The sequence below is a fragment of the Aethalodelphis obliquidens genome, unplaced genomic scaffold (assembly GCF_003676395.1).
Source record: "Aethalodelphis obliquidens isolate GAN/ISIS:26980383/991018 unplaced genomic scaffold, ASM367639v1 scaffold36, whole genome shotgun sequence".
Classification (NCBI taxonomy): domain Eukaryota; kingdom Metazoa; phylum Chordata; class Mammalia; order Artiodactyla; family Delphinidae; genus Aethalodelphis; species Aethalodelphis obliquidens.
Window position 1 is genome coordinate 5599664 of NW_020837980.1, and position 26339 is coordinate 5626002.

The 26339-nt window shown below is 35.2% G+C and overlaps 1 protein-coding gene across 2 annotated transcripts in view; it reads right to left on the bottom strand.

Moving 5' to 3' along the window:
- Positions 1-26339, bottom strand: part of MRPS35 (mitochondrial ribosomal protein S35) — a 42949-nt gene that overhangs the window by 10610 nt on the left and 6000 nt on the right. The window contains exons 4-7 of one of the 2 annotated variants that reach the window (XM_027129365.1): positions 26000-26060; positions 17783-17922; positions 7504-7613; positions 5803-5872 (exon numbers count right to left, since the gene is read on the bottom strand). In XM_027129365.1, the coding sequence (XP_026985166.1) occupies positions 5803-5872; positions 7504-7613; positions 17783-17922; positions 26000-26060 (381 nt within the window). The remainder of the gene's footprint in view (positions 1-5802; positions 5873-7503; positions 7614-17782; positions 17923-25999; positions 26061-26339) is intronic. The other variant, XM_027129366.1, reaches the window with a different exon arrangement.

Below are 26339 nucleotides of genomic sequence, written 5' to 3' on the forward strand. Positions count from 1 at the left end.
AAAAAAAAAAAAAAAAAAAAAAAAAAAAACAACCTGATTAAAAAATGGGCAGAGGATCTGAATAGACATTTTTCCAAGAAAGACATTCAGATGGCCAAAAGGCACCTGAAAAGGTGCTTAACATCACTAATCATCAGGCAAATGCAAATCAAAACCACAATGATACCGCCTCACACTCATTAGAATGGCTATTACCAAAAAGACAAGAAATAACAAGTGTTGATGAGGATGTGGAAAGAGAACCTTTGTGCACTATTGGTGGAAATGTGAAGTGGTGCAGCCACTATGGAAAACAGTATGGAGGTTCCTCAAAAAACTAAAAATAGAGCTACCATATGATCTAGCAATTCCACTTCTGGGTATTTATCTGAAGGAAATGAAAACTCTAGCCCGAAAAGATATCTACACCCCCATGTTCACAGAAGCATTATTTATAATAGCCAAGACATGGAAACAACCTAAGTGTCCATGAATGGATGAATGGATAAAGAGTAAGTGGTGCATATATATGCAGTAGAATATCATCCAGCCATAAAAAAAGAAGGAAATTCTGCCATTTGCGACAACAGGGATGAACCCTGAGGGCATTGTGCTAAGTGAAATAAGTCAGACAGAGAAAGACAAACAGTTATGATCTCACTTATGTGTGGAATCTAAAAGAACAGAAAAGAAACAAAAAAACCCTGAACTCATAGAAGCAGAGAACAATTGGTGGTTGCCAGAGGCTGGGGGTGGGAGGTGGGTAAAATGGGTGAAGGTGATCAAAAGGTACAAACTCCCAGTTATAAAACAAGTAAGTCATGGGGATATAATGTACAGCCTGGTGACTACAGTCCAGAATGCTGTACTGTATACTTGAAAGTTGCTAAGAGAGTAAATCTTAAAAGTTAGCATCACAGGAAAAAATTTTTTTATTAACTTGTGTGGTAATGGATGTTAAGCTGACATATTGTGATCATTTTGTGTTTTATATACACACACACACACACACACACACACACACACACACACATACACACAGAATCATTATGTTGTATACCTGAAAATAAGATATTACATGTCAATAATATCTCAGTTAAAAAAAAGAGGCTCGAGTGGGTATCAAAGCCTTGAAGGAGGGCTTCCCTGGTGGCGCAGTGGTTGAGAGTCCGCCTGCCGATGCAGGGGACGCAGGTTCGTGCCCCGGTCCGGGAAGATCCCACATGCTGCGGAGCGGCTGGGCCCGTGAGCCATGGCCGCTGAGCCTGCGCGTCCGGAGCCTGTGCTCCGCGACGGGAGAGGCCACAACCGTGAGAGGCCCGCGTATCACAAAAAAAAAAAAAAAAAAAAAAGAATCTAAAAAAAAAAAAAGCCTTGAAGGATATACAAGAAATAAATAAGTAGAGAAAAATAAAAAATTAAATAGTAAATTATATAACCTTTATAACGCTTTTTATAATATTTATTACTAAACCAACTTGCTTCTACTAGTGTTCCTCAACAGAAGAGACAGTGTTTTCTCCTTAGGTATTAATCTTCATATCCAACAACACCAAGCAAATAAGAGGCAACCAGTAAACATTTGCTCATCAATCAATAAACAGTTCATTTTAATGAAAGCACACTTAATATTTGCCATGAGGATGGTTTACTCTTTCATAAACACTAAAACACTGAAAGAGGTGCCTTTTCACACACCTAGTAAAATGCTACTACATCAGTTCAATATGTTCACAGTCTGGCTCTGAATTATTTTTCAGTCTCATCTCCTATCTCATCTCATCTCCTATCTGTTGGTCATATACCCTGGCCACACCAACTTCTGCCTGCTCTCTAAACCCACCAGGCCTAGAGTCCTTCACCTACTGCACACTCCTACTCATCTTCCAAAACCAGTCACCACTTCCATGATGCTTCAAGGGAGAATTAATCCTTGTATGCGCCTCTCACAGAACTATGTTCCAACCTCCCTTACCTAGTGAAACAGACTATATTATAACCACCAAATCCCTCTAGGAATAAAGGTACCTAAAACAGAGGCTCATTCATTTTGATAATCCGAACGATACCTATCACTGTACCTTGTAAACAAGAACAAAATCATTGATGAATGCTAAGAAGAGAAAACAATAAATGTCATTCAAGCATTCTCTGATAACCTGGAAATCTATGTGTATGTGAGCACACACAAAAGATCACTATGAACTCATAAACCACTAGACTAAATGGCAATTATGGCTCTGCAAAAGGATTCCTCATTTTTATCAGAAATACTTGCAATAAGGTCCCCTGTAAAAATAAACTCTGAGTATAAAATTATCCATTTTGTTACATGACTTTTCAGAACCACTTTAATACAAACCTAGATATGTTTCTGACTGGCAACAAGACTATCATGAAGTCCAAATTCGACAGCCAAAAATTCAAATTTTAAAAAGCAACCATTAGTAATTAAATATCACAATCACCCAAGAACCTTTTGAATCTGATTTCAGATCTCTACATTTTCTAAAGCAAGTGTTTATTTTCTTTCCTCCACCACTGTCTGTGTTTTAGTCTATCTTTTGTGCAAGTCACTTTGTAAAATGCTTCATTCAATCATTTCTTAACCAAATCACTTGTGGAAGGTTTAAAGAACAACATGCAACAAAGTTAACATTTATTATCAGTTGTGTCAGAATGTGAGTCAGATACATGTTGTAAAAATTCAAATACAACAGGGCACAGAGCTGACTTGATCTGCATAAAGTCTTTGTCAAGTTAACTGTGAGCTATACACAGAAATTGGAAATAAATGAATTTGAAATTCTAAGATAAATCTTTCTTCATTTTAGTAGTTAACAATGTTAACAGCCACCATTTAATGAGCACCCACTATTCACCAGACATTTCACATAAATTCTCCCTGATCTATCCAAAAGCCCTTAGGAGAAATCTGAGCCTGACGTTAAAAGGATGGCCAAGGTTACACAGGTAACAAGTAGTGGGATTCAAATCCAAATCTGAATGGTTCCAAAGATTAAAACCTAATTCACTTCTATGCCAACATTGTGTAATACTGAAATATTAAACCAAATTTCTACACGTCTTTTTGCTTCTTTGAACAGCTGAAGAATAAATGGCTTAATGTATATCTGTTTCTCAGTACCTTCTTAGCACTGCAATAATCATTCTGTGAAGCATTACTAAGACTCTATGCCTGAAGTCTATGCTTTGTGAAGTCTATGCCTTTTGAATATGTAAATTAATAAAGAAAACCTCAGTTAAAGTTAGAGTTGGCAATGGCCTGTAGAGGGAGGTCTCATGCATTCTCACACTCCATTATTTGCACGCACTGACCTTCACTTTCATGCCCCACTGGAAGAAGCACACCCTGCACTCTCAAACAGAAAGTGCAACTACTTTACAATCCCAAAGGAAGAATTTCTCCTTGCTCAGCAACAGCCCAGGCAATGAGAAACATCTCAGCTCCGCAAATGAAGACATCACCACCCTAAACTCCTACTTTCCTCCCTTGAACTTTCATTTAGAACAGCCCCTCCCAACTCCCTCCTTTTCCCTATAAAAACAAGCTCCCTTTTCTTTGTTCTCTGGACTTACCTACAGTTCACCATAAATTGCATGTTCCAAATAGCAATTCTTTGCTGTTCCCGAATAAACCCATTTTATTGTTTTAGAAGTCAACAACTTCTACTTTAATAATTCTATATAGTTAAACTGTTTTGAATAGCACACTACAGTAACTTTCTTATACTGGTCTAAATGCATACCTTTTCAGAGAAGTTTCAGCATTATGTTACATAAAACTACCAACTACTTTCTCTCAATGCTACTTAGAGGTAACCTCCACAGAGCTTAGCTTTTAGGTATTAAATGCTCTGAAACTAGCCTTAAAAATAAAGGAATGAATTAAAAGGGGCTCTTTAAATATTTGATTAAATACCAGGTGGTAACATCAATTTCAAGTATGAATTCCATGCTGGTGAAGAAAAAAGAGTTTCAATTCAATAAAAATTCTGTTCCACCAGCTCTGCAAAATTTCATGGCTCATCTGCATTCTCTTAAAGCTTCTTCACTGATGGTACTTGTTTAGAAAGGATCAAGAGCCAAGTTTAATATAGGAATTATTTAATTATGTTTAAGACAGTTGTATGTGGCTACTTACTCTGGCATCAAAGTAATTAGCATTAAGATCAAAGGCTTCTTGCATGAATCCAGAATACAAACTTGTTTGGATTTTATGTCATGGAACCATAGAAAGAATCCAGTAAGTCAACTTTCACTGAATTTATTTACGCCTGTCATTTCCTTTGGGGCAAATTCATTTTACAGGCTGCTGACAAAATAAGAGACTCAAAACTGGTTGGCTTTTATTGTTTGGTATTAACTCTTTAAGCAGCAGCCATAGAGCTGAAGCTAATTCAGCCATTTTGCTGGTTCAAAAGGGAACTTAATGACCTCAAGCCAAAGGCATTTATAAAATCAGTTGACAGGAAAGAGATTAACTGCTATTATGATGTCACTCCTGAAGCTAGGAACTAGAAAACCGCGATGAATTATGATAATTAGAATACCTCAAAAGCAGAGAAGAGCTACCAGCTACTTTCTGTTCTTTACTAACCTCGCAACAAAGTTTTATTTTTTTTTAAATTTTCCACTCATCCCCTTGTGCTACAACTGTTTTATTATTAACATCAATGAAATTTGTAAGAACAGCTGTACGTGTTCACAGAATTTCTTAGGGATGAAAGGAGATTCCAAAGATCATCTAATGCAACTAACTAACATCCAAAGAGTACATTCCTTTTGTCATATCCCCACTAAGTAGCCAATGGATGGAACATCTTCTACCTATTAAAGCAGCCCACTCCATCTTTAGATGAATCTTGTAGAGAGATTTTATTCAGTAAATAAATCTGTCTCACTATTGCTTCTACTTTGTTGTACCCTTAAAAGTCATGAAAAACAAATCTAACTCTTATTTCATATGAAGTCCTTTGAGCATCTAAACAGAGTGACTCTTTCTCCAGCTACCCCCATTCCTTCAAATGTTCCCAACATGAAATGCTATTAAGTTCCATGTCTATGTTGGGCAAGCTTCAAAAATTTTAATATGTGTGCATATCTAAAATTATTTTAATTTTTTAAAATATTATATAGAACTGTGAGTTACCAAAACATATTAGTTATCAACTTTAAATGAGTTGATGCTCATTCACAGCAAAATCTTCCTCATAAATGTGTATATTTATACTAAAACTCAATAAATTTAGTCAGACACAAGACTGTTTTTATACTATTTAAATAATTAATTGCCCTTAATTGTCTCTAATGTATACCAGTGAAATGTTCACATGAAAGGCTATTTGATAACTAAGATTTTAATAAACATTTAAAGTAACTTTCTACAAAGTTTGGGAGCTTTGTTCTATAGTTTATTTGAATAACAGGATGAATTATATAGTTCAAGTAATATAGATGATGATCTCCCTTCCATAACATTGACAACTTTCACCTAAAGTCATACAAACAAACAAACAAAAAGTAAAAAATTCTGAATTTTTTAGCCTAAGTCAGAAACTCTGAACTTTAAAGGCATTTTAGTCATCTGATTTCTGAAGGTCCTCAGATGGACTGAAATCTATTTCAAGATCCTCACTTTCAATGTCAGTAGGAGTTATCTATAACATTTCACATGTCCTTAGCTTAAATAGTGGTTCATTAAACACTCATCTGAGTGCTGGCTACACAGACTGTTTTGAAAGGTTAACATATCCAAATTACAATGACAAAGTTATTAAACATTCATACACAATCACTTACCCAAGACTCATGGTATAAAACTGTTAGTAGATACATTGCATAATCATAATTCTGTCTCTTTAAGGGGCACCTTTAAAAGACAGAGAGAGGGAGGAAGTCAAAATTCTAAAAATTCAGTACATGGAAAAATTTGCAAAGTATACAAATACAAAGGATAACTCATATTCAGGAATTCCCTATCTGACTTAGGAAAATTCCGTTATTGGAATAAAAATGATCTATGTAGTTTATGACTTGAGGATATTGAACACTGATGTTATTTTTACTTTTATTTAGAGGATATCTTTGCTTTCATCACTAACAAAGTTATTTACATCTGATAATAGCTTTACACTATTTTTAATATGACTGTGTCCAATCCAAGTGTCCTTCACGATCTCAGGGCTAAGTGTCTGCGATGGTGTAAACATACCTGCTGAGTTCATTTAAAGAATACAGAGAGACTGATGCTAATCTAAACGTTCACCCTGACTTCCCCAGAGCTGATTCTTTTAAAAATGAGCTACACTACACAATGCTGTAATTTTTTGCTATCATATTTAAAATGAAACTAATGACCTAATATTAGATAAAATTTCTACATAATAAGAGCTGGCATTAACTTTTAGGCTAATAAAATAATATAGAAAAGGAAATAATTACTTCTAATTTCTTTAAATATAAAATTATCATATGAAAATTGACTTTAACTGGACTGTTTATTCTGTACTTAGGTTTAACAGTCCTCTATTCTATTAAGTTGTTACCATAAAACATACACACACACACACACACACACACACACTCTGACACTTATAAACTTAGCAAAAAAAAATTATCAGAAACTTACAGAATTTCTAACAATAACATTTTAAAAGTATTTTTAAAAATTGCACAAACTAAAAACACAGCATTATTTTACATTCTCTAAAGCTAAAGCTAGCAAAAAGATATTATTCATAAATTTCAAATTTATTTCTCCTATATGGTAATAATCTAAAATCACGGTTCCCAAGCTTTTCCCACCTCCACACTGTTGCCATCTCTGTATGTATGTCATGCTACTCCTTTATACCACTAAGAAGCAAAACATAAAACCTAATTGATATTGACACCTCCAAATGCTTTGAAATTAAGATAAGGAGGGAGAGAGGGTATCTGCCCACTTATTTTTCTTTATATTTTGACATAATTTTGAAACAACCAAAGAATAATTCTACAAATAAAATAACCATTTAGCAAAAACATACCAATAGCCTTTCTTTACCTCAAATGACCTAATTTATAAATTCATATACAATAAATTTAATACTGCTTTTACAAACTTCTATGCTAGCACTGAAATTCTGCTTATTTACAAAAATGCCTTGATAAATTAATTTCCATATTTAATAATTTTGATTTTGAAATATAAGATTTCTATACTTTGACTTTGCAGAAACCTGTTTAAGTATTACTCACTGGCAAGTCATTCTTTCGTTTCCATCTAACATCTCCCCTGTGTTTTACATACACAAATATATTAAAAATAACAATTTAACTCAGCTAGGCAAGCCTCTCCATGCACATAAAGATCACAGCAACAGGAAGCTAGTGTGAGGATATTAAAAATATGAATGAGACAACTTCTCTGACCTAACAGGTTAATACAAGGACTGCCAGGGGACTGGAGGACAATAAAGCAACACATATGACAGATCTGCTGAACTTTTCTTCCTTTACCTATCTGTCTTGATGGTGAGCACATCTGTGCTCTTGCAGTATCGATCTCCTACAAGTTTAATAAGTTTCTTCTTTGCGTGATCATCTAAATTCAAACTGGAAAGTTTAACCTTAAAAATACAAGAAAAAAAATTTTTTTAATTACTTTATAAACTTTGTATAATGAGAAAACAGTGGGAAAATTACTTATGCTAACATTAAAAAAGAAACCAAAAGAAACTTTATCAAACTCCTTCCTTTACAGAATTAGTGATTCACAAGTATCATGAAGCCTGATCTTACTCATGGAAAAAAAGAAGCGGGAGCAAAGTGTTTGGAGTTCTTTGAAAGTTCTGGGCATTAGTACCTTTCCTAAAAGAACCAATGACATGTCTCTTAAATAAATGAAATGACAGTGCTTATGAGTATTACCAACTAGTAGAATTCAACTCAATTAGTGTCAGTAAAGCTGTTTATAAAAATAAATGGATGGGGCTTCCCTGGTGGCACAGTGGTTGAGAGTCCGCCTGCTGATGCAGGGGACACAGGTTCGTGCCCTGGTCCAGGAAGATCCCACATGCCGCAGAGCAGCTGGGCCCGTGAGCCATGGCCGCTGAGCCTGCGCATCCGGAGCCTGTGCTCCGTAACGGGAGAGGCCACAACAGTGAGAGGCCCGCGTACCGCAAAAAAAATAAATAAATAAAATAAATGGATGAAACATAGGGGCTTTAAGAATTTCTACCATGCAATTATGAGACCCATATCACTGCAACAGTTTAGGGGCTTTTATTTTATTTATTTATTTTTGTTCTTGGCTGCACTGGGTCTTCATTGCTGCGTGCGGGCTTTATCTAGTGGCAGCGAGCGGGAGCTACTCTTCGTTGCAGTGCACAGGCTTCGCATTGTGGTGGCTTCTCTTGTTGTGCAGCACAGGCTCTCGGTGCGTGCGCTTCAGAAGTTGTGGCATGCGGGCTCAATAGTTGTGGCTCACAGGCTATAGAGCACAGGCTTAGTAGTTGTGGCGCATGGGCTTAGCTGTTCCGCGCATATGGGATCTTCCCTGTCCAGGGATCAAACCCATGTCCCCTGCATTGGCAGGCAGATTCTTAACCACTGTGCCACCAGGAAAGTCCCAGGGGCAATTATTTTAAAAGCTACAGATGTCTCGTGGAAGCTAGAATACAACATCCATGAAGGGTCAAAACATTTGAAATAATTCAGCTCAACATTTCTCAAAATGGTAATACTAGTCCCACAGGCTGCTAAAAAGAATGATTTCTTTAAAAAGGCTGTTTCTATTGAGTCCATTTAGGAAATGTTGAGTTAAACTGGGTTCTTCACAGCAGGATTTCTTAGAGGAGGCAACATGTTAAAGAGCATGCTGAATTTCAAGATGCAGCATTGTTATGTAATAATTCCAAAATTTATTTAACCTCAGATTCTACTTTTCAAGGGACAATTCATGAAATTAGTCTTCCTTAAAACATATTTTGGAAAATGCTGGAATAAATGAACATACTTTTTAATTTGCAGAGAATTATGCCTTGGGATTATCTAGAGATGAATAGGACTGATCCAGGAAAACAGGTTAGAGACTACAATACAGGTAAATAAGGTAAACAACAGACTAGTTTTCCATGGAGAGCATTAAGAATAAGCAAAATCAGAACTGTATGAAAAGGTTAAATAAGATTTTGAAATCCCACCTATTTCTGCCCTCTAGCTTCAATAACTCTGCATTTCACTCAAGACAACCATAGCATAAGAGCTTATTTATTTTCCCACTAGACTGCAAACCCTTGAGAGTAAGAACAATAACTGTCTTGTTCCTGGCAATGACCTAGCACCTAAAAAGCATGCAACATATTGGCTGAATGAATACATAAATTTAAAAAAGGGAGGATATGTTGTTTCTTTTTTAAGCACAATGAATTTTTTTATTTGGATAGAAAAAATAGGAAATAAAAAATTAATATAAATGCACTCAAAGAACATTAGTAAGAACACTGATATTAAATAGCAATCCCACAGGTAGGCATGTGAAATTACCACAGTTCCCTGAAAAGAATTCATGTCAACAACCAGGTTATTAGCTTGATGGATAAAATAAGCAGTTTTATGATGACTCTGATTGTTAGCAATATGGAGAATTACCTATAAGAAAATCATAAAACGTACCTACGTTATGATTATAATTATGAAAATGTATGTATATCTGCATGCATACAGATACAGTACAGAGAAAGAAATAGATTTTACATTCAGATACTGAACAGGTAGTGATTTTCCCTTTTAAAACTCTTTCAATAAAATCATGATGTTTAACAATACATTTAAAAATTTACCATTTAAAAAATTTGTGTTCTAGTTTTTTATGTAAGAAGCAGTCAAAAACATGTGGCAGCAATGCTGATCATTACTGTGGCAACTGTTTTAAAACTCATTGTTCACATTAATATTTTAATAGTCAAAAATTATATAGTTTTATGCCAGAAGCTCATAAATATTGCAGAAACAGCTGTGCAGTGCACTCACGCCACCTGCTAGCACTCAAAGGCACTGCAAAATTGTAGTCTTTAACCTGGACTAGTATTCTTACATTTAAGTTGAGTGACATTTATTTGTCATTCTTTTTCCAAAATTCAAAAGAATCCTTAGGGCTTCCCTGGTGGCGCAGTGGTTGAGAGTCCGCCTGCCGATGCAGGGGACACGGGTTTGTGCCCCGGTCCGGGAAGATCCCACATGCCGCGGAGCGGCTAAGCCCGTGAGCCATGGCCACTGAGCCTGCGCGTCCGGAGCCTGTGCTCCGCAACAGGAGAGGCCACAACAGTGAGAGGCCGGCGTACCACAAAAAAAAAAAAAAAAAAGAATCCTTAGACTTTACTTTTTTCAAGTTACTGTATTTTAAAGAGTCAACACTGTACCATTAACATTATCCCCAAAACAACGTTCACATTTCAAATCATAGTTATAGGTGTATCTTCAAATGTCTCATTTAAAAGAACTACATAAATTGAAAAATGTCTAAATGTGTAAAATATTTTCTTCATTTACAAGAATATGCAGTTAATTAAAGAACTATGGTATTACACATAAGACAAGAATTGGGTTTGATGTCTAGATTTGCTACCTATCAGATAAGTGACCTTAAACAAATCATGTGATCTTCCTGTCTGTTTCCTCATTTATAAAATAGAAAGGATTCACAGAATTTTGTCAGGAATAAATGAGATTACATAGAAGAAAGCACTTTTTCTTTTTGTATTTTCTCATCTTTTTTTTAAATTTTATTTTATTTTTAACATCTTCATTGGAGTATAACTGCTTTACAATGGCGTGTTAGTTTCTGCTTTATAACGAAGTGAATCAGCTATATATATACATATATCCCCATATCCCCTCCCTCTTGCATCTCCCTCGCACGCTCCCTATTCCACCCCTCTTAAAATCCTACACAAATATGTTATTTTTAATTCTGAACTACTTTTGTGACTATCAAAAAAATATGATACCAACTTTCCTTCTCTGAATTTAAAATTCTGAGCAGCTCTGAATATTATTTTATAATATTTGATTACCTTCACAGTACTGCATTAACTCATGCTGGACTACACATGGTTTAGTCTTACTGTTTTACCTACTTTTACCCTTGAACCACATGACACCAGTCTGGACACCACCCCTGAGTCTCAACCGTCAGCAGGTAGAGTGAAGAGTCCAGAAGGGCCGAAAAGAGTCAGGCAGAAGGGATACAAGGGGTCGAGGAAGGTATGGCATGGTGGCATGAGACAAAAAGGAGATAAGCAGGGATGGCAGCATGATATAATAAGTGGTAACTGGTGGCATACTTTAAATAAAGTGTGAGATTATAGTACTGAAGACAAAGGCCCACAAAAATTAAGACCAGAAACATGAATTAGAATCTAGGATTCCTAGGAATTCCCTGGTGGTCCAGTGGTTAGGACTCGGCGCTTTCACTGCCTTGGGCCTGGGTTCAATCCCTGGTCAGGAACTAAGATCCCGCAAGCTGTGCAGCACAGTCAAAAAAAAAAAAAAAAAAAAAATCTAGGTTTTCTAACTCTGAGTTCAGAGATTTTTTTTTGTCATAAAACAGAGCTCAACTGTTTGCTGTTGCTACCATTATTATTAAAAAGAGGTAACATTTATTAGGTTCTTAAAAATGTATCAGGTATTATTATTTTATAATAGGGATACTCTATTAACCTGTGGAATGATATCAGAAAAGTAGAATTTTAAGTTCTTTTTCTGTTTTCCTTTTGTTGATCTATATTTTATGAAATGTATACAGTACATCTGTATTATCTTTTGTGATTTTAAAATATTTTCAATGTCTCTAAATACATAAATATATTGCTATGATATTTAAACTGTCCTATGGAATTGAAAAAACACTGGAAAGCTTCATAAATTCATTTCATAAAGATGGTACAACCCTGATACCAAAACCCAAAGAAAGAAAATTACAAATCAATTATGGCTATATTACTGAAAATATTTCTAAAGCTTAAAGTTTGTCTATTTGTTAGCATATAATGCAAAGATGGTTGCAGAGATTTTCAACATATTTTTGCAGCACACTTGGAATGTTCCAATTTAAAATACAGATTACATGGAATGGAGTATGAAAATGAACTTTTTGTACTGGAAGGCCCCTCAGAAAGGTAGGCAGTCATCCTCCAGGATAGGTGAATCAGAAGTACATTAGTCAGGGCTCCCTGGAGAAATGGCTGATTCTGGGAATGGTACAAAGAATATATAAAATGAGCTAGGAGCATTCTGTGGTGCTAAAAAATAAGGAAGTGTTTAAAAAACAAATGATGGGGCATGACAAAGGAGCAGAGGGGCCAGCTGAAAGAGTGCCCAACTACCAAAGACGAAACAATCTGAGCAATAAAATAAAGTATTATTGGACCATAATCCAAAGGATAAAGTAAAAATCCATGAATCCACACTGATACAAGTGAGTAAATAAATGAATGGAGGAGAATAGACAAATACTGCACATAAAAGAATTCCAAATAATCTATATTTCTCCCTCGAGGCGGTGGAGGATAACTTCCATAAGTGTGGGCTGTGTACAGTGACTTCCTTCTAAAGAGTACACTATGGAAAGGAAGAAAAAAAAGAGTAATTTTATAGTGGAGAAAACTGGCCAACACTATCTCAGCCAGGTGATCTAAGCTGCATCATCAGTGTAAGTCATGTGAGGAGCCTATACCCTTGCTATGATGTGATGAGAACGGCACTTAACTTCTGAGGTTTTCCTCCCCAAAACACCTAACAATCTAACCATGAGAAAAACATCAAACAAATCGAAACTGAAGGACATTCCGCAAAATACGTAACTGGTACTTCTCAAAACTGTCAAAGTCATCGAAAACAAGGAAATTCTGAGAAACAATCACAGCCAAGAAGAGCCTAAAGAGACACGATGACTAAATGTAATGCGGTACCCTGAATGGGATTCTGAACAAAAAAAGGACATTAGGTAAAAACTAAGGAAATCTGAATAAAGTATGAACTTTAATTAATAATTTATCAATATTGGTTCATTCATTAGTTATAACAAATGTACCACAGTACCATAAGATGTTAACAGGAGAAATTTGGTGTAAATATGGCAAACTCTGTACTATCCTTGAAGCTTCTCTGTAAATCTAAAACTATTTTAAAAGTAAAAGTTTAATTTAAAAAAAGGTTCATCGGGTAAAACTGCACGTAACTGCTGTGTGAAAAAAGACATGTGATGTGCATCACTACTCCGTTAACAAAGGTTTCCAATACTAACTTAGGAGTTAGTTACTAGGGCACATGTGCAATGGCATGTGGCATGTTCCTGGTAAGTGAGAGGAGGGATTTGATATTTCTCCAAAGCAACATGAGATTAGGACAAATAATCCTAAATAAAACATTATCACAGCAAATCAGTCAGTGGTAAAGTAAAAGAATAATGTACCATAAACTGATCAGGGCTCAGAAATGGTTCAGTAATTGAAAATTAATTAATATAATTCATTTCTTTAAAAATTCAAAGGAGATCATTTCAAAAATGCTAGTAAACTAGGAATAGTATACATCGTTAACACAGTAGGGATTATTATCTCTAAACTGAAATCCAATCTCAGAGGCTAAATACTAGAGGCATACCCATTAAAGTAGAGAACAGCACAAGGGACTACATAAACATTTTAGAAACTCTGTCTAACGCAAAAGACAAAAGGAAAAAACAAGCTATAGATATTTTAAAAGGAGAACTAAAATTACCATTAATTATCATTTATTTCTTGAGAAATCACCCAAAGAATCAACCAAAAAGTCCTAGCATCCCAATTTTGGTCTCCAAACATCAATGTTCACTAAAAGGTATCAGAGCTCCTGGAGAAATAGCTAATTCCAGGTCTGGGATAAGGAATATTCTATATCGTAAGCCTGGTCCACCTTGTGCCAGAAGGCAAGGAAATTTTCCAATGCTAATGGGCTTGTAATAAAAGGGCATAGGAATCAGTTTAGAAGAGATCCTACTGGCCAAAGTTAGGACATACTTTGAACATCAAAAAGAATATGACTTTACTTGATCAAAATTTGCTGAATATACCCATCTACACATTACCTGTTCAAGGGAAAAGCAAAAAATGACAACCCATAACCTCACAATGGAAAGATTGGGTTGTCAGCCTCTTAACCAAGTGATCAATCTCAGCATACTAAGAATGAGGCAACCAGACTTTACGTGCCCTCTCATGTAATGCAATATAAAATACATAGCAACATCTATCAAGTATTCTTGTCAAAATAGTTTACTGTAATCTAATCAGTCCCTTAAATCTAACTTCCACTTTATAGGAAACACAGGAGATAGAGACATAAGGTAAATGACACCAGGATGCATGGAGACAAATTCAGAAGGTAGGAAGCGCTGCAAGGATAAAATTTCTGTCTCTTTACCATGTCTGTGTCATGATGGGGGTTGCAGCTTGGGGGAGCAGGAATAGGAGGGGTGAGGTAGTTTGCTGTTCTAGATTTTAAAAGATCTAAGTGACATTTTAAGCAAATGTAACAGTGCTTGACTGGATCCTGGTTTAAACAAAAAAGCTATTTAAACATTTTGGTGAGACAACTGGGGAAATCTGAGCGTGGAGTACACATTTTAGATGGTATTAAAAAATTACTGAAAATTTTATTAGCTGTATTAATTATACTGGAATTATATAGGAAATTTTCATTAATTTTTAGAGATAACACACTAACATATTTTAGTATGAAAAGTCAGATATTAGTAATTTTAAAGTAAACACTTAAACCAAAAACACACAAATAAATACACAGGAGTGTGTATCTGTATAAGTGTATCAAGCACTCAATATTTTAAACTCATCAAAATATTAATTATTATTGATACAACCATGTGCCATGTGTATGGGTATTTATTATACTACTCTCTATATACATTTGGAATTTTTGATAAGAAAGGTTAAAAAACAGAATTTGGTAAAGTAGCCAAGTAAAAAATTAAAAAATAGCTATACCATTTTTTTTTTTTTTTTGCAGTATGCGGGCCTCTCACTGTTGTGGCCTCTCCCGCCGCGGAGCACAGGCTCCGGACGCGCAGGCCCAGCGGCCATGGCCCACGGGCCCAGCCGCTCCGCGGCATGTGGGACCCTCCCAAACCGGGGCACGAACCCGCATCCCCTGCATCGGCAGGCGGACTCTCAACCACTGCGCCACCAGGGAAGCCCTAGCTATACCATTTTTGACAAGGGTGTCAAAACAATTCAATGGGGGGAAAATAGTCTTTTCAACAAGTAGTGCTGAGACAGATGAATATCCACATGCAAAATAAAGTTGGTTCCCTACCTTACACCATATATAAAAATTAACTGAAAATGAATCACAGACCTAAATGTAAGAGACAAAACTCTCAGAAGAAAACATAGGAATAAATCTTCATGACCTCGAATTAGACAATGTTTTCTTACATATGGCACCAAAAGCACAAGAAACAAAGAAAAAAATGCATAAATCGGACTTCACCAAAATTAAAATTTTTGTGCTTAAAAGAACACCATCAAGAAAGTGAGATGACAATGCATGGAATGGGAGAAAATATTTGCAAGTCATATATCTGATAAGCAACTGGTATGAAGAATAAATAAAAAACACAACTGAAAAACAAAAAGTCAAATTACTCAAAAGATGGGCAAAGAATTTAAAGACATTTCCCCAAAGAAGATATACAAATGGTCAATAAGCATATGAAAAATTGCTCATCATTAGTCATCAGGGAAATGTAAACCAAAACCATAAAGAGATACTTCACACCCATTAGAATGGTGAAAACTATAAAGACCAACAACAATCATTAGGGAGGATGTGGAGAAATTGAAACCCTCAAACACTGCTTATGAAACAGTGCAGTCACTTTGTAAAACAGCTTGGTAGTTCCTCAAAATGTTACACATGGAGTTACCATACGACCCAACAATTCTACTTCTAGGTATATAGCCAACAGAACTAAAAACCTATGTCCACACAAAAACCCGTACACAAAGGTTCACAGCAGCATTATTTCTAACAACCAAAAAGTGGAAACAACTCAGATGTCTACTGACTGATAAGTGGATAAATAAAACATGGTATATCCATAAAATCAAACATTATCTGGCAATAAAAGAAATGGAGAACTGATACATGCTATAACAGATGAAACTCTGAAAGCATTATACTAAGCCAAAGTATACATACTGTTTGATTCATTTATAGGAAATATCAATAGGCAAAGTAGACTAGTTGTTGACAGGAGCGTGGGGGTAGTGAAGAGCAGGGTAGAACGGGGATTGACTGATAATGGGTATGGGATCTCTTTTAATGGTGATGAAAATTTCTGGAGTCAGGCAGTGGTGATGGTTGCACAACTCTGATATACTAAAAACTACTGAGTTGTAAACTTTAAAAAGGATGAATTCTACAGTATGTGAATTATATCTCAATAAAGCTGTTATTAAAAAGGAAAAAGAAGTATATAAGAAATCAATATACCATCAAAATGGGCAAAGGAGAAAAAAAATAAGCACTTTACAAAGGAATACATTCTCACCTTCATTTGAATTCAAAGGCATACATATTTTAAACATAAGATATAGTTTACCTATCAAGCTGATAGGTAATAATAATATCTAGGCTGGTCAGAGTACAGGAAAACACGCTTTGTCACAATCTGCTGGTGTTGTATTTGTTACATTGCCTGCAGGAATTTTATAATATATAATCAAAAACCTTTCACAATATATATCAAAAATCTTCAAAAGATCTATATCCTTTGACCTAACTTCTCATTTTAGTAAGTTATCCTAGGAACATAATCAGGAATATATACAAATATTAATCTCAAGAATATTATATTTTTCTAATAAAGAAAACTGTTAGAAAGCCTAAATGTCCCATGATATGGGTAATTTAAATAAATTATGGTAGATCTACGCTATAGAATTACTTGTCTCTCCCACTTCGGTCTCAGAAAAGGACTATGTCTGAATTGATCAGTGTTGCACCCCTAGCCTCAAACATTGTCCTGGCACATTAACAGACCCTCATTTACACACTATTCATTAAATAGTGTTTAATAACACTATTAACATTAAACAGTGTTTAATAACATTGAAAATTTTAAATTCACATTGTTAAACAAAATTTGAGCAACTAATCAAATATAGTATCATCCCATTAATATACACAAAGGCTGACTGTATATATACTAAAATGAGCTCCTGTAGTCAACAGTGGTTATTTGAGTGGTGGAATTACAGGCAATTTTATTTATTTATTTATTTATTAGATGTTGGGGGTAGGAGTTTATTAATTAATTAATTTATTTTTGGCTGTGTTGGGTCTTCGTTTCCGTGCGAGGGCTTTCTCTAATTGTGGCAAGCGGGGGCCACTCTTCATCGCGGTGCGCGGGCCTCTCACTATCACGGCCTCTCTTGTTGCAGAGCACAGGCTCCAGACGTGCAGGCTCAGTAGTTGTGGCTCACAGGCCTAGTTGCCCCGCGGCATGTGGGATCCTCCCAGACCAGGGCTCGAACCCGTGTCCCCAGAATTAGCAGGCAGATTCTCAATGACTGCGCCACCAGGAAAGCCCCAATTTTATTTTATACTTAAAAAAACTTTTATATTCTCCAAATTTCTATGATAAGTATGTGTCAGTTTTATAATCACGCATACAAAATACTATTATAAAATAATATGTTCCAATAATTCTTATTTTTAAAAAATTAACTCTTACCCTTAATGTCACTACTCGTGCTTTGGGGTTTCGAATAGATGGTCCCGCTGATACATAACCAGCTGTGTCAATTTCAATTGGAAAATGCTTCCTGCATTTCTCATCACTGTCTAATGCAGCTGGCCACTCGGTGCAAAAATCTGAGAATTAAAAAAAATTATCTCATTTATAGTTTTGTAAGTAAATTCTCCTTATAATGTATGCTAACCGACAAAATCAAATTATTGAGGGAGATCACCTTTCAAGATACATGAAATGAAACATGAAATGAAACAACAGATTCTCTTCTGCACTTATATATACATCATCATCCTGCATACATCCCTTTTCTTCCTAAGTGAATCCTATTTAGGGAATTAAGGGAATGATTTGGATAGTTCAGGTTTGGTGGGGAGCAGTTAAAAGGGAGCTATAGACTTGATGGAAGTTTATTATAGCTTTGCACATATCTGTTATGAGACAGTTTATTTCCTCGCCAACTAAAAGCAAGCAGTTCATAGTGCCCTGAGAATTACTGTTTTTGAAAAGGCAATAGATAATATTAGTTCACACCCAAATGAAGGTTACTAAAAATCAGCTGAAGGGAAGTGAAAGAACCTCTGAAAAAACTCTAAGAGGGAACTGCCTGGAGGTCCAGTGGTTAGGACTCGGCGTTTTCCCTGCTGTGGCCTGGGTTCAATCCCTGGTCAGAGAACTAAGATCCAGCAAGCCTCACGGCACAGCCAAAAACAAAAAAAAGCTCTACTGAGATATGGTCAACCTTCTTTCAGAAACTGAGTTCAATAGGGCCTCTAACTATAACAGGTACAAAAGCCTCGATCACCTTTAAATGATCCTTCCAGTAAATCATGTTTCTTCTATGTGACTTCTGAGCCACTGGGGCTCAGTGGAAAAAGAAACAGACTTGTCCTCACCTTCAGGTAAGACAGATAGCCTAGAGAGGAGTGGGTCTGGGTCTGAGACCTGGGCTACAACCGAAGTTCCAAGCACTGAGAACACTGCTCACAGCACAGAGGTGTAAACTCAGGCCTCAAATGAAAAAAAAAAAAATCTTTAAAGGAAAAGAGAGAACTCCCAGCCTCCCGCAGCTATCAGTACTACTAGTATTGAGGGACTTCATAGGTGGGCAGCTGATTTTATTTTGCCCTATTCCTATCAAGTTAGTGTGGTACAGGGCTCTCAGCTTGGGATGAAAACTTCTGGCATTATCAGGTTCCCCTCAATAGAAACCTCATTTCCTAAATAGCCTCATTCTAAGAAAAAGTAATTGGTTTCTTAGGTCAAACACATTAGACCCCATGGATCCGTGCTTTCTCCAATAACATTTTCCCTCAGCTAACAACTTTCTTATAATAAGCACTATATTTAGCTCCCATTTAGGCTTTAATATCAGTCAGCAAAATGTCACTCTGGATTACAGAGACTTTCCAAGATCTGGGACTAAATATACGTTAGCAAATTAAGTATAGCTCACACTATTCCCTAAAAACTGTGTTTAAGAGATCAATACTCACACACTTTGAGGGGAAAGAAATATCTTTGCCATTAAGAACATTTTGACATTTAAATAAAATGAACAGAGTAAAATTACTGGGGTTAAATTTCATTCCCATTATGAACGAATTCCAGTTTCCTGTACTATAAGATGCAACACTGTCAGGCACTTTATAAGACAGACTACTTTGGGGAATTTTATGAGTTACTGGATTTGTACCGACTTTTTTTTTTTCTTTTTTTAAACTTTAGGTAAGTCATTTCAATCACCAGATGATAATTACAGCTTTTAAATTAAATTACCTGATTATATGTTCAAGAAAACACAGCCAACTGAAAAGTACATAATAGACCCCTATTAGCCTTTTATTCATCTGATAGGTAGAGCAACAGACTAGACTTTAGAAGACCTTGGTTTTTACTTAACTTCTGCCACGATTATTAGTTTTGGTAAATTACCTAACTCTCCTGTGCTTCAAATTTTCCATTTGCAAGTTAGATACAAAATCTGAACTGATCTACTTGAAAGAAAACTCAGAAGAAATATTTGAAAAGCCTTTGAGTTATTTGGAAGATACAATCTAAAGCTAGAAGCTGGCAAAAGTGTAAAGGCAAAATTAAGGAAAGATTAAACCATTCACTTAAATACTGTAAAATATAATGCTACTCTTCTAAATATGCTGTATGAAAGCCTTTCATTTGAAAATTATTAAGTATTTTAGAACTACCTCATTACAATGACCAGTTTCTAAATTATAAATGCACATTTAAAAATATTGTTTAAAAAGGAAAACTACTGAATTTATCACAGGGTAATGCATTTGTTAACTGGCTTTACAAAGGATCAAAAAATGATATGTGCTTTGTGTCATATGGGGCACAAATGTGCAACGGTGATCTGTGTCAGTCTAATATCAGGCTAATATCAACAAATATAGAAACATACAAAGGGACAGAAATGCATCGTAATGTCCCAAAACAAAAGACCACATAAATGAATGAAAATAGTAGAGATTTTTCTTCCCTCATTTCAAGAGTAAGGTTATTATTCCTACTTTTTAGCCCTCTTTTTAAAACCTCTTTATTTTCTCTTCTTCCTTATAATTTTCAATGGAAGGCCCTCCCAGAAGCTCAAATTTCATCATAATCATGTTCACTAACTTATTTCTCCTTTTAGCATAATCAGGCTACCTGTGAAGTTTCTAGGTTTCATTTTCTTTCCTGAAAAGACTTAACAAGTATACTGAGCATGTATATACATCACCTTTAAATCAGCATAAATTTAAGACTTCGAAGGTACTAACTCTTGCATTAAACTACATAATCAATAAGTAATATCTACAAACCTAAAACAACTCAAATTTGCTTACCTATATATAGTCCAATACAACTAGAACAGAAATTGAATTGGAATATTGTATATATTATGAACCATGAACAAAAAGTGCTCTTTGCCTTTACCTCCATTTATGTGGGAAGAAGAAAGATGGTAGTACAGGTGAGTAAAATCTCTATTTACAACTAGCAATCAACAGATATTGTTGAAATTTAACAAGTCTAGAAATGGAGGTATAATCGTATTCAGGTGATTAGTTCCATTTTATATATATCAAACTATACATATAATTTACATTTATATATACTATGTATAGAGTATATATAATATATTCTTTATGTGTTTAAAGAATATATAAAATTATACGCGCGCACACACACACACACACACACACACACACACACACACATAAATAATAAGACCTAAATAATGACTAAAAGAGAACACGTGTGGAATGAGGGGCCAGGGAGGGAAAGAAGAAGCAAGAAACTATTACTTTTCATCATCAGCTCTTGTACTATTTAATTTTACCACAGGTATATATCACTTCTAATTCCTTTAAAATTTTGAACAATTTCTTCAAGATAACCCTTTTCTGCAAAGTATCCCATTACTGGCCCCACTTACTATTCAGCTACTCAGCATCCTTCTACACTATCTTCAGTTTGGACCACATTGATTTGCATCTGTTGTTAACACTCTACAATATTTTCTTCAGCCTTTTTATGTATATGCTTTCTATAATTCAACAATAAGTCCCTAACCTACCTGAGCAAGGATTATGGTTTCTGATCCCCAGAACTTATTCAGCAGATAACTGCAAGTTTGTACTCTTTGAAGATCTCTCTTTTTCCTCTACTCCTCAGTCCCTGGTAACCACCACACTACCCTGTTTCTATGACCTCAGATTTTTCAGATTTCAAATATGTGATAATTATATAGTATTTGTCATGCTGTCTGACATATTCCACTTAGCATAATGCCCTCAAGGTCCCTCCACATTGTCACAAATGGCAGGATGTCCTTCTTTCTCGTGACTGAATAATATTCCACTGTTCGTGCGTGCATGTGTGTGTATACACCACATCTTCTTTATCCATTCATCCATCCACCGATGAACACTCAGGTTGTTTCCATATCTTACACAGGCCTCTCACTGTTGTGGTCTCTCCCATTGCAGAGCACAGGCTCCGGAAGCGCAGGCTCAGTGGCCATGGCTCACAGGCCCAGCCACTCCACGGCACGTGGGATCTTCCCGGACCGGGGCACAAACCCGTGTCCCCTGCATTGGCAGGCAGACTTTCAGCCACTGTGCCACCAGGGAAGCCCTGTTTCCATATCTTGACTGTTGTGAATAATGCTGCAGTGAACATGGGAGTTGAGATATCTCTTCAATATTGTCTTCATTTCCTTTGGATACATACCAAGAAGTGGGACTGTTGGATCATACAGCAGCTCTATTTTTAATTTTTTGAGGACCCTTCATACTGTTCTCCACAGCAGCTGCACCAATTTGCATTCCTACCAACAGTGCACAAGGGTTCCCTTTTCTCCACATCCCCATCAACACTTGTTATCTCATCTTCCTGATGAGTCATTTTAACAGGTACTGTGGTTTTGATTTTTTTTTTTTTTTGATTTTGATTTCCCTGATGATTAGTGAAGTTGAGAATCTTTTCATGTACTCACCGGCCATTTGTATGTCTTCTTTGGAAAAATGTCTATTTGATTCTTCTGCCCATTTTAAAATCAGATTTTTTTTTTACTACTGAGTTATATGAGTTCTTTATGTATTTTGGATATTAACCTTTATCAGATATATAATGCAAATATTTTCTGCCATTCCACAGATTGCCTTTTCATTTCACTGATAGTTTCCTTTGCTGTGCAGAAGGTTTTTAGTTTGAGGTAGTCCCACTTGCTACCTCTTTTTGCTTTTGTTGCCTTTGCTTTAGGTGTCAAATTCCAAAAAATCATTGCCGAGACAAACGTCAAGGAGCTTACACCCAATGTTTTCCTCTAGGAGTTTTATAGTTTCAGGTCTTATGTTCAAGTTTTTAATTCATGTCAAGTTGATTTTTGTGTATAGTGTTAAAAATGTGGTCCAGTTTCATTCTTCTACATGTGTCTGTCCAGTTTTCCCAACATTTATTGAAGAAACTATCCTTTCCTGCTTAAATATTTTTGGCTCTTTTGTCATAAATTAATTAACCAAATATACATGAGTTTATTTTGGAGCTCTCTGTTCTGTTCCATTGATCTATGCCTCTGTTTTCATGACAATAACATACTGTTTTGATTACTACTATCGCTTTGTAATATAGTTTGAAATCAGGATGTGTGATGCCTCCAGCTTTGTTCTTCCTTCTCAATATTGTTTTGGCTATTTGAGGTCTTTTGTGGTTCTGTACAAATTTAAGGAGTTTGTTCCATTTCTGTGAAAAACAACACTGGAATTTTGACAGGGATTACACTGAATCTGTAGATTGCTTTGGGTTTTATGGACATTTTAACAATATTAATTCTTCCAATCCATATCTTATACTTACTTGTGTCTTCTTCAATTCCTTTCGTCAATATTTTACAGTTTTCAGTGTATAGATCTTTCACTCCTTGGTTAAAAGTATTCTCTTATTTTATTTTGCGTTCATGTATTTTGTTTTTCTTTTATTTCTTCCAGTTTTACTGAGATATAATCAGCATGCAGCACTGTATAAGTTTAAGGTCTACAGCATAACGATCTGACTTGCATACATCATGAAATGATCATCACAAGAAAGTCAGTGAATATCCATCATCTCATTCAAATACAAAATTAAATAAATAGAAAAAAATTTTGTTTTCCTTGTTATAAGTACTCTTAGTATTTATTCTCTTAACAACTTTCATACAGAACATATAGCAGTGTTAATTATATTTATTATGTTGTACCTTATATCCCTAGTATTTAGTTACCTTATAACTGGAAGTCTGTACCTTTTGACTGCCTTCATTCAATTCCCCCTCCCCTGACCCAGTATTTTATTCTTTTTGATGCTATTGTAAATAAAAGTATTTTCTTAATTTCTCTTTTAAGAAAAAGACAAATTTAATTTACAAATTTAAAAATTACATTAAAAGTTAAAATTAAATTACATTTAAATTTTAAAAATTAAATTTTAAATTAAATTAAATTACAAATTAAAAAAAATCTCTTTCTGAACTCCCATGTTCACCGCAGAAAATGCAACTGATTTTTGATACCGACTTTGTATCCTGCAACTTTACTGAATTCGTTTATTAATTTTAATAGTTTTTCTGGACGTTTCAGATTTTCTATGTATAAGATAATGTCCTCAGCAAGTAAACACAATTTTACTTCTTCCTTTCCAACGTGAATGCCTTCTATTTCTTTTTCTTGCCCTAACTGCTCTGGCTAGAACTTCCAGTACTATGTTGACAGTGGGCATCCCTGTCTTGTCCTAATCTTAGAGGAAAAGCCTTTAGCTTTTCATGGTTGTAATATGATATTAGTTGTGGACTTGTTATATGTGGCCTTTATTATGTTGAAGTTTGTTCCCTCTATATCCACTGTGTTGAGAGTTTTCTCATGAAAGGATGCTAAATTCTATCAAATGCTTTTTCTGCATCTACTGAGATGATCATATGATTTTCATCCTTCATTTTGTTAATGTGATGTATCATGTTGATTTACTTGCAGGTGTAGAACTACCTTGCATCCCTGGAATAAATCCTTCTTGATCATGGTGTATGATCCTTTTAATGTACTATTGAATTTGGTTTGCTAGTATTTTGTTGAGGATTTTTGATCTATGCTCATCAGGGATATTGGCCTGTAATTTGTCCTTATCTGGCTTTGGTATCAGAGTAATGCTAGATTTATAAAATGAGTGTGGGTGTTCCCTCCTCTTCTACTGTTTAAATGAGTTTGAGAACGACTGGTAATTCTTTATATGTTTAGTAGAATTCACCAGTGAATTAGGAGTTTGGGGTTAATATATATGCACGAATATATATAAAATAGATAACCAATAAGGACCTACTGTATAGCACAGGGTCCTATACTCAATATTTTGTAATAACCTATAAGGGAAAAGAATCTGAAAAAGAATATGTATATATTCTTAATATATAATAAATGTATAAATGTATAACTGAATAACTTTGCTATATACCTGAAACTAACAAAGCACTGTAAATCAACTATGATTCAATTAAAAAAAAAAAAAAAAAGAATTCACCCGTGAAGCCATCTGGTCCTGGACTTTTCCTGGTGGGAGGTTTTTGATCAGTGATTCAATCTCCTTACTAGTAACTGGTCTGTTCAGATTTTCTATTTCTTCATGATTCAGTCTTGGTATATTATATGTTTCTAGGAATGTATCCATTTCTTCTAGGTTGCCCAATTTGTTGGCATAAAAATGTTCACAGTAGTCTCTTAGATCCTTTGTACCAATATTTCTGTGATACCAGTTGTAATGTCTCCTATTTCATTTATAATTTTGAGGCCTCTCTTCTTCTTGGTGAGTCTAGTTAAAGGTTTGTCTACGTTGTTTACCTTTTCAAAAAACAAGCTCTCAGTTTCACTGATCTTTTCTATTGTCCTTTTAGTCTCAATTTATTTCCACTCCAACCATTATTTCCTTCCTTCTACTAACTTTGGGCTAAGTTCGTTCTTCTTTTTCTAGTTCCTTGGGATCTAAAGTTAGGTGGTTTATTTAACATTTTTCTTTATTCTTAATGTAGGCATTTATTGCTATAAACTTCCCTCTTGGAACTGCTTTGGGGATATTCCATATCTCAAGATATTTTTTTGATTTCTCTTTGATTGCTCCTTTAAATCAATATGCATTTAGGGGCATGCTATTTGATCTCCACGTATCTGTTAATCTTCTAGTTTTCTTCTTGTAATAGATTTCTAGTTTCATATCATTGTGGTTGGAAAAAATGCTTGATATGATTTCAATCTTCTTAAGTTTATTAAGACTTATTTTGTGGCCTAACATATAATCTATCCTGAAAAATGTTTCATGTGTACTTGAGAAGAATGTGTATACTACTGCTGTTGGATGGAATGTTCTGTAAATGTCTGTTAAATTCACTTGATCTAACATGTAAGTTTAAATCCAATGTTTCCTTACTGACTTTCTGTCTGGATGATCTACCCATTGTTGAAAGTGGAGTACTGAAGCTCCCTACTATTACTGTATTACTCTCTATTTCTTCCTTCAATTCTGTAAATATTTTCTGTATATTAAGTGCTCCTACTTTGGGCACACAAATATTCACAAATATTATATCCTCTTGATAAACTGACCCCTTTATCATTAGAAATGAGATTCCTATGAAACAAAATATTAAGTTCATATTACAAAACAACCACATACCTTTAAGAGCTTCACAGTGCTTTTTAATTGCTACAGGAGTCAAATGCAGAAAATTGGGAATCTAAAATAGAGAATTTTAAAGGATAAATTAGCTAAGTGTCTTTGTGTGTGTGTGTGTGTGTTTGGGGGGCTATGCCACACGGCTTGCTTGCAGAATCTTAGTTCCCCAACCAGGGACTGAACCTGGGCTCCAGCAGTGAAAGTGCCGAGTCCTAACCACTGGACAGCCAGGGAATTCCTGCCTAAGTGTCTTAAAAACATGAAACAGACAATTTTCTCATAAAACTAAATCATAAGGCCCACAAACCTTGTAATAAATAAAATCTGGTTTTCTTTTAAA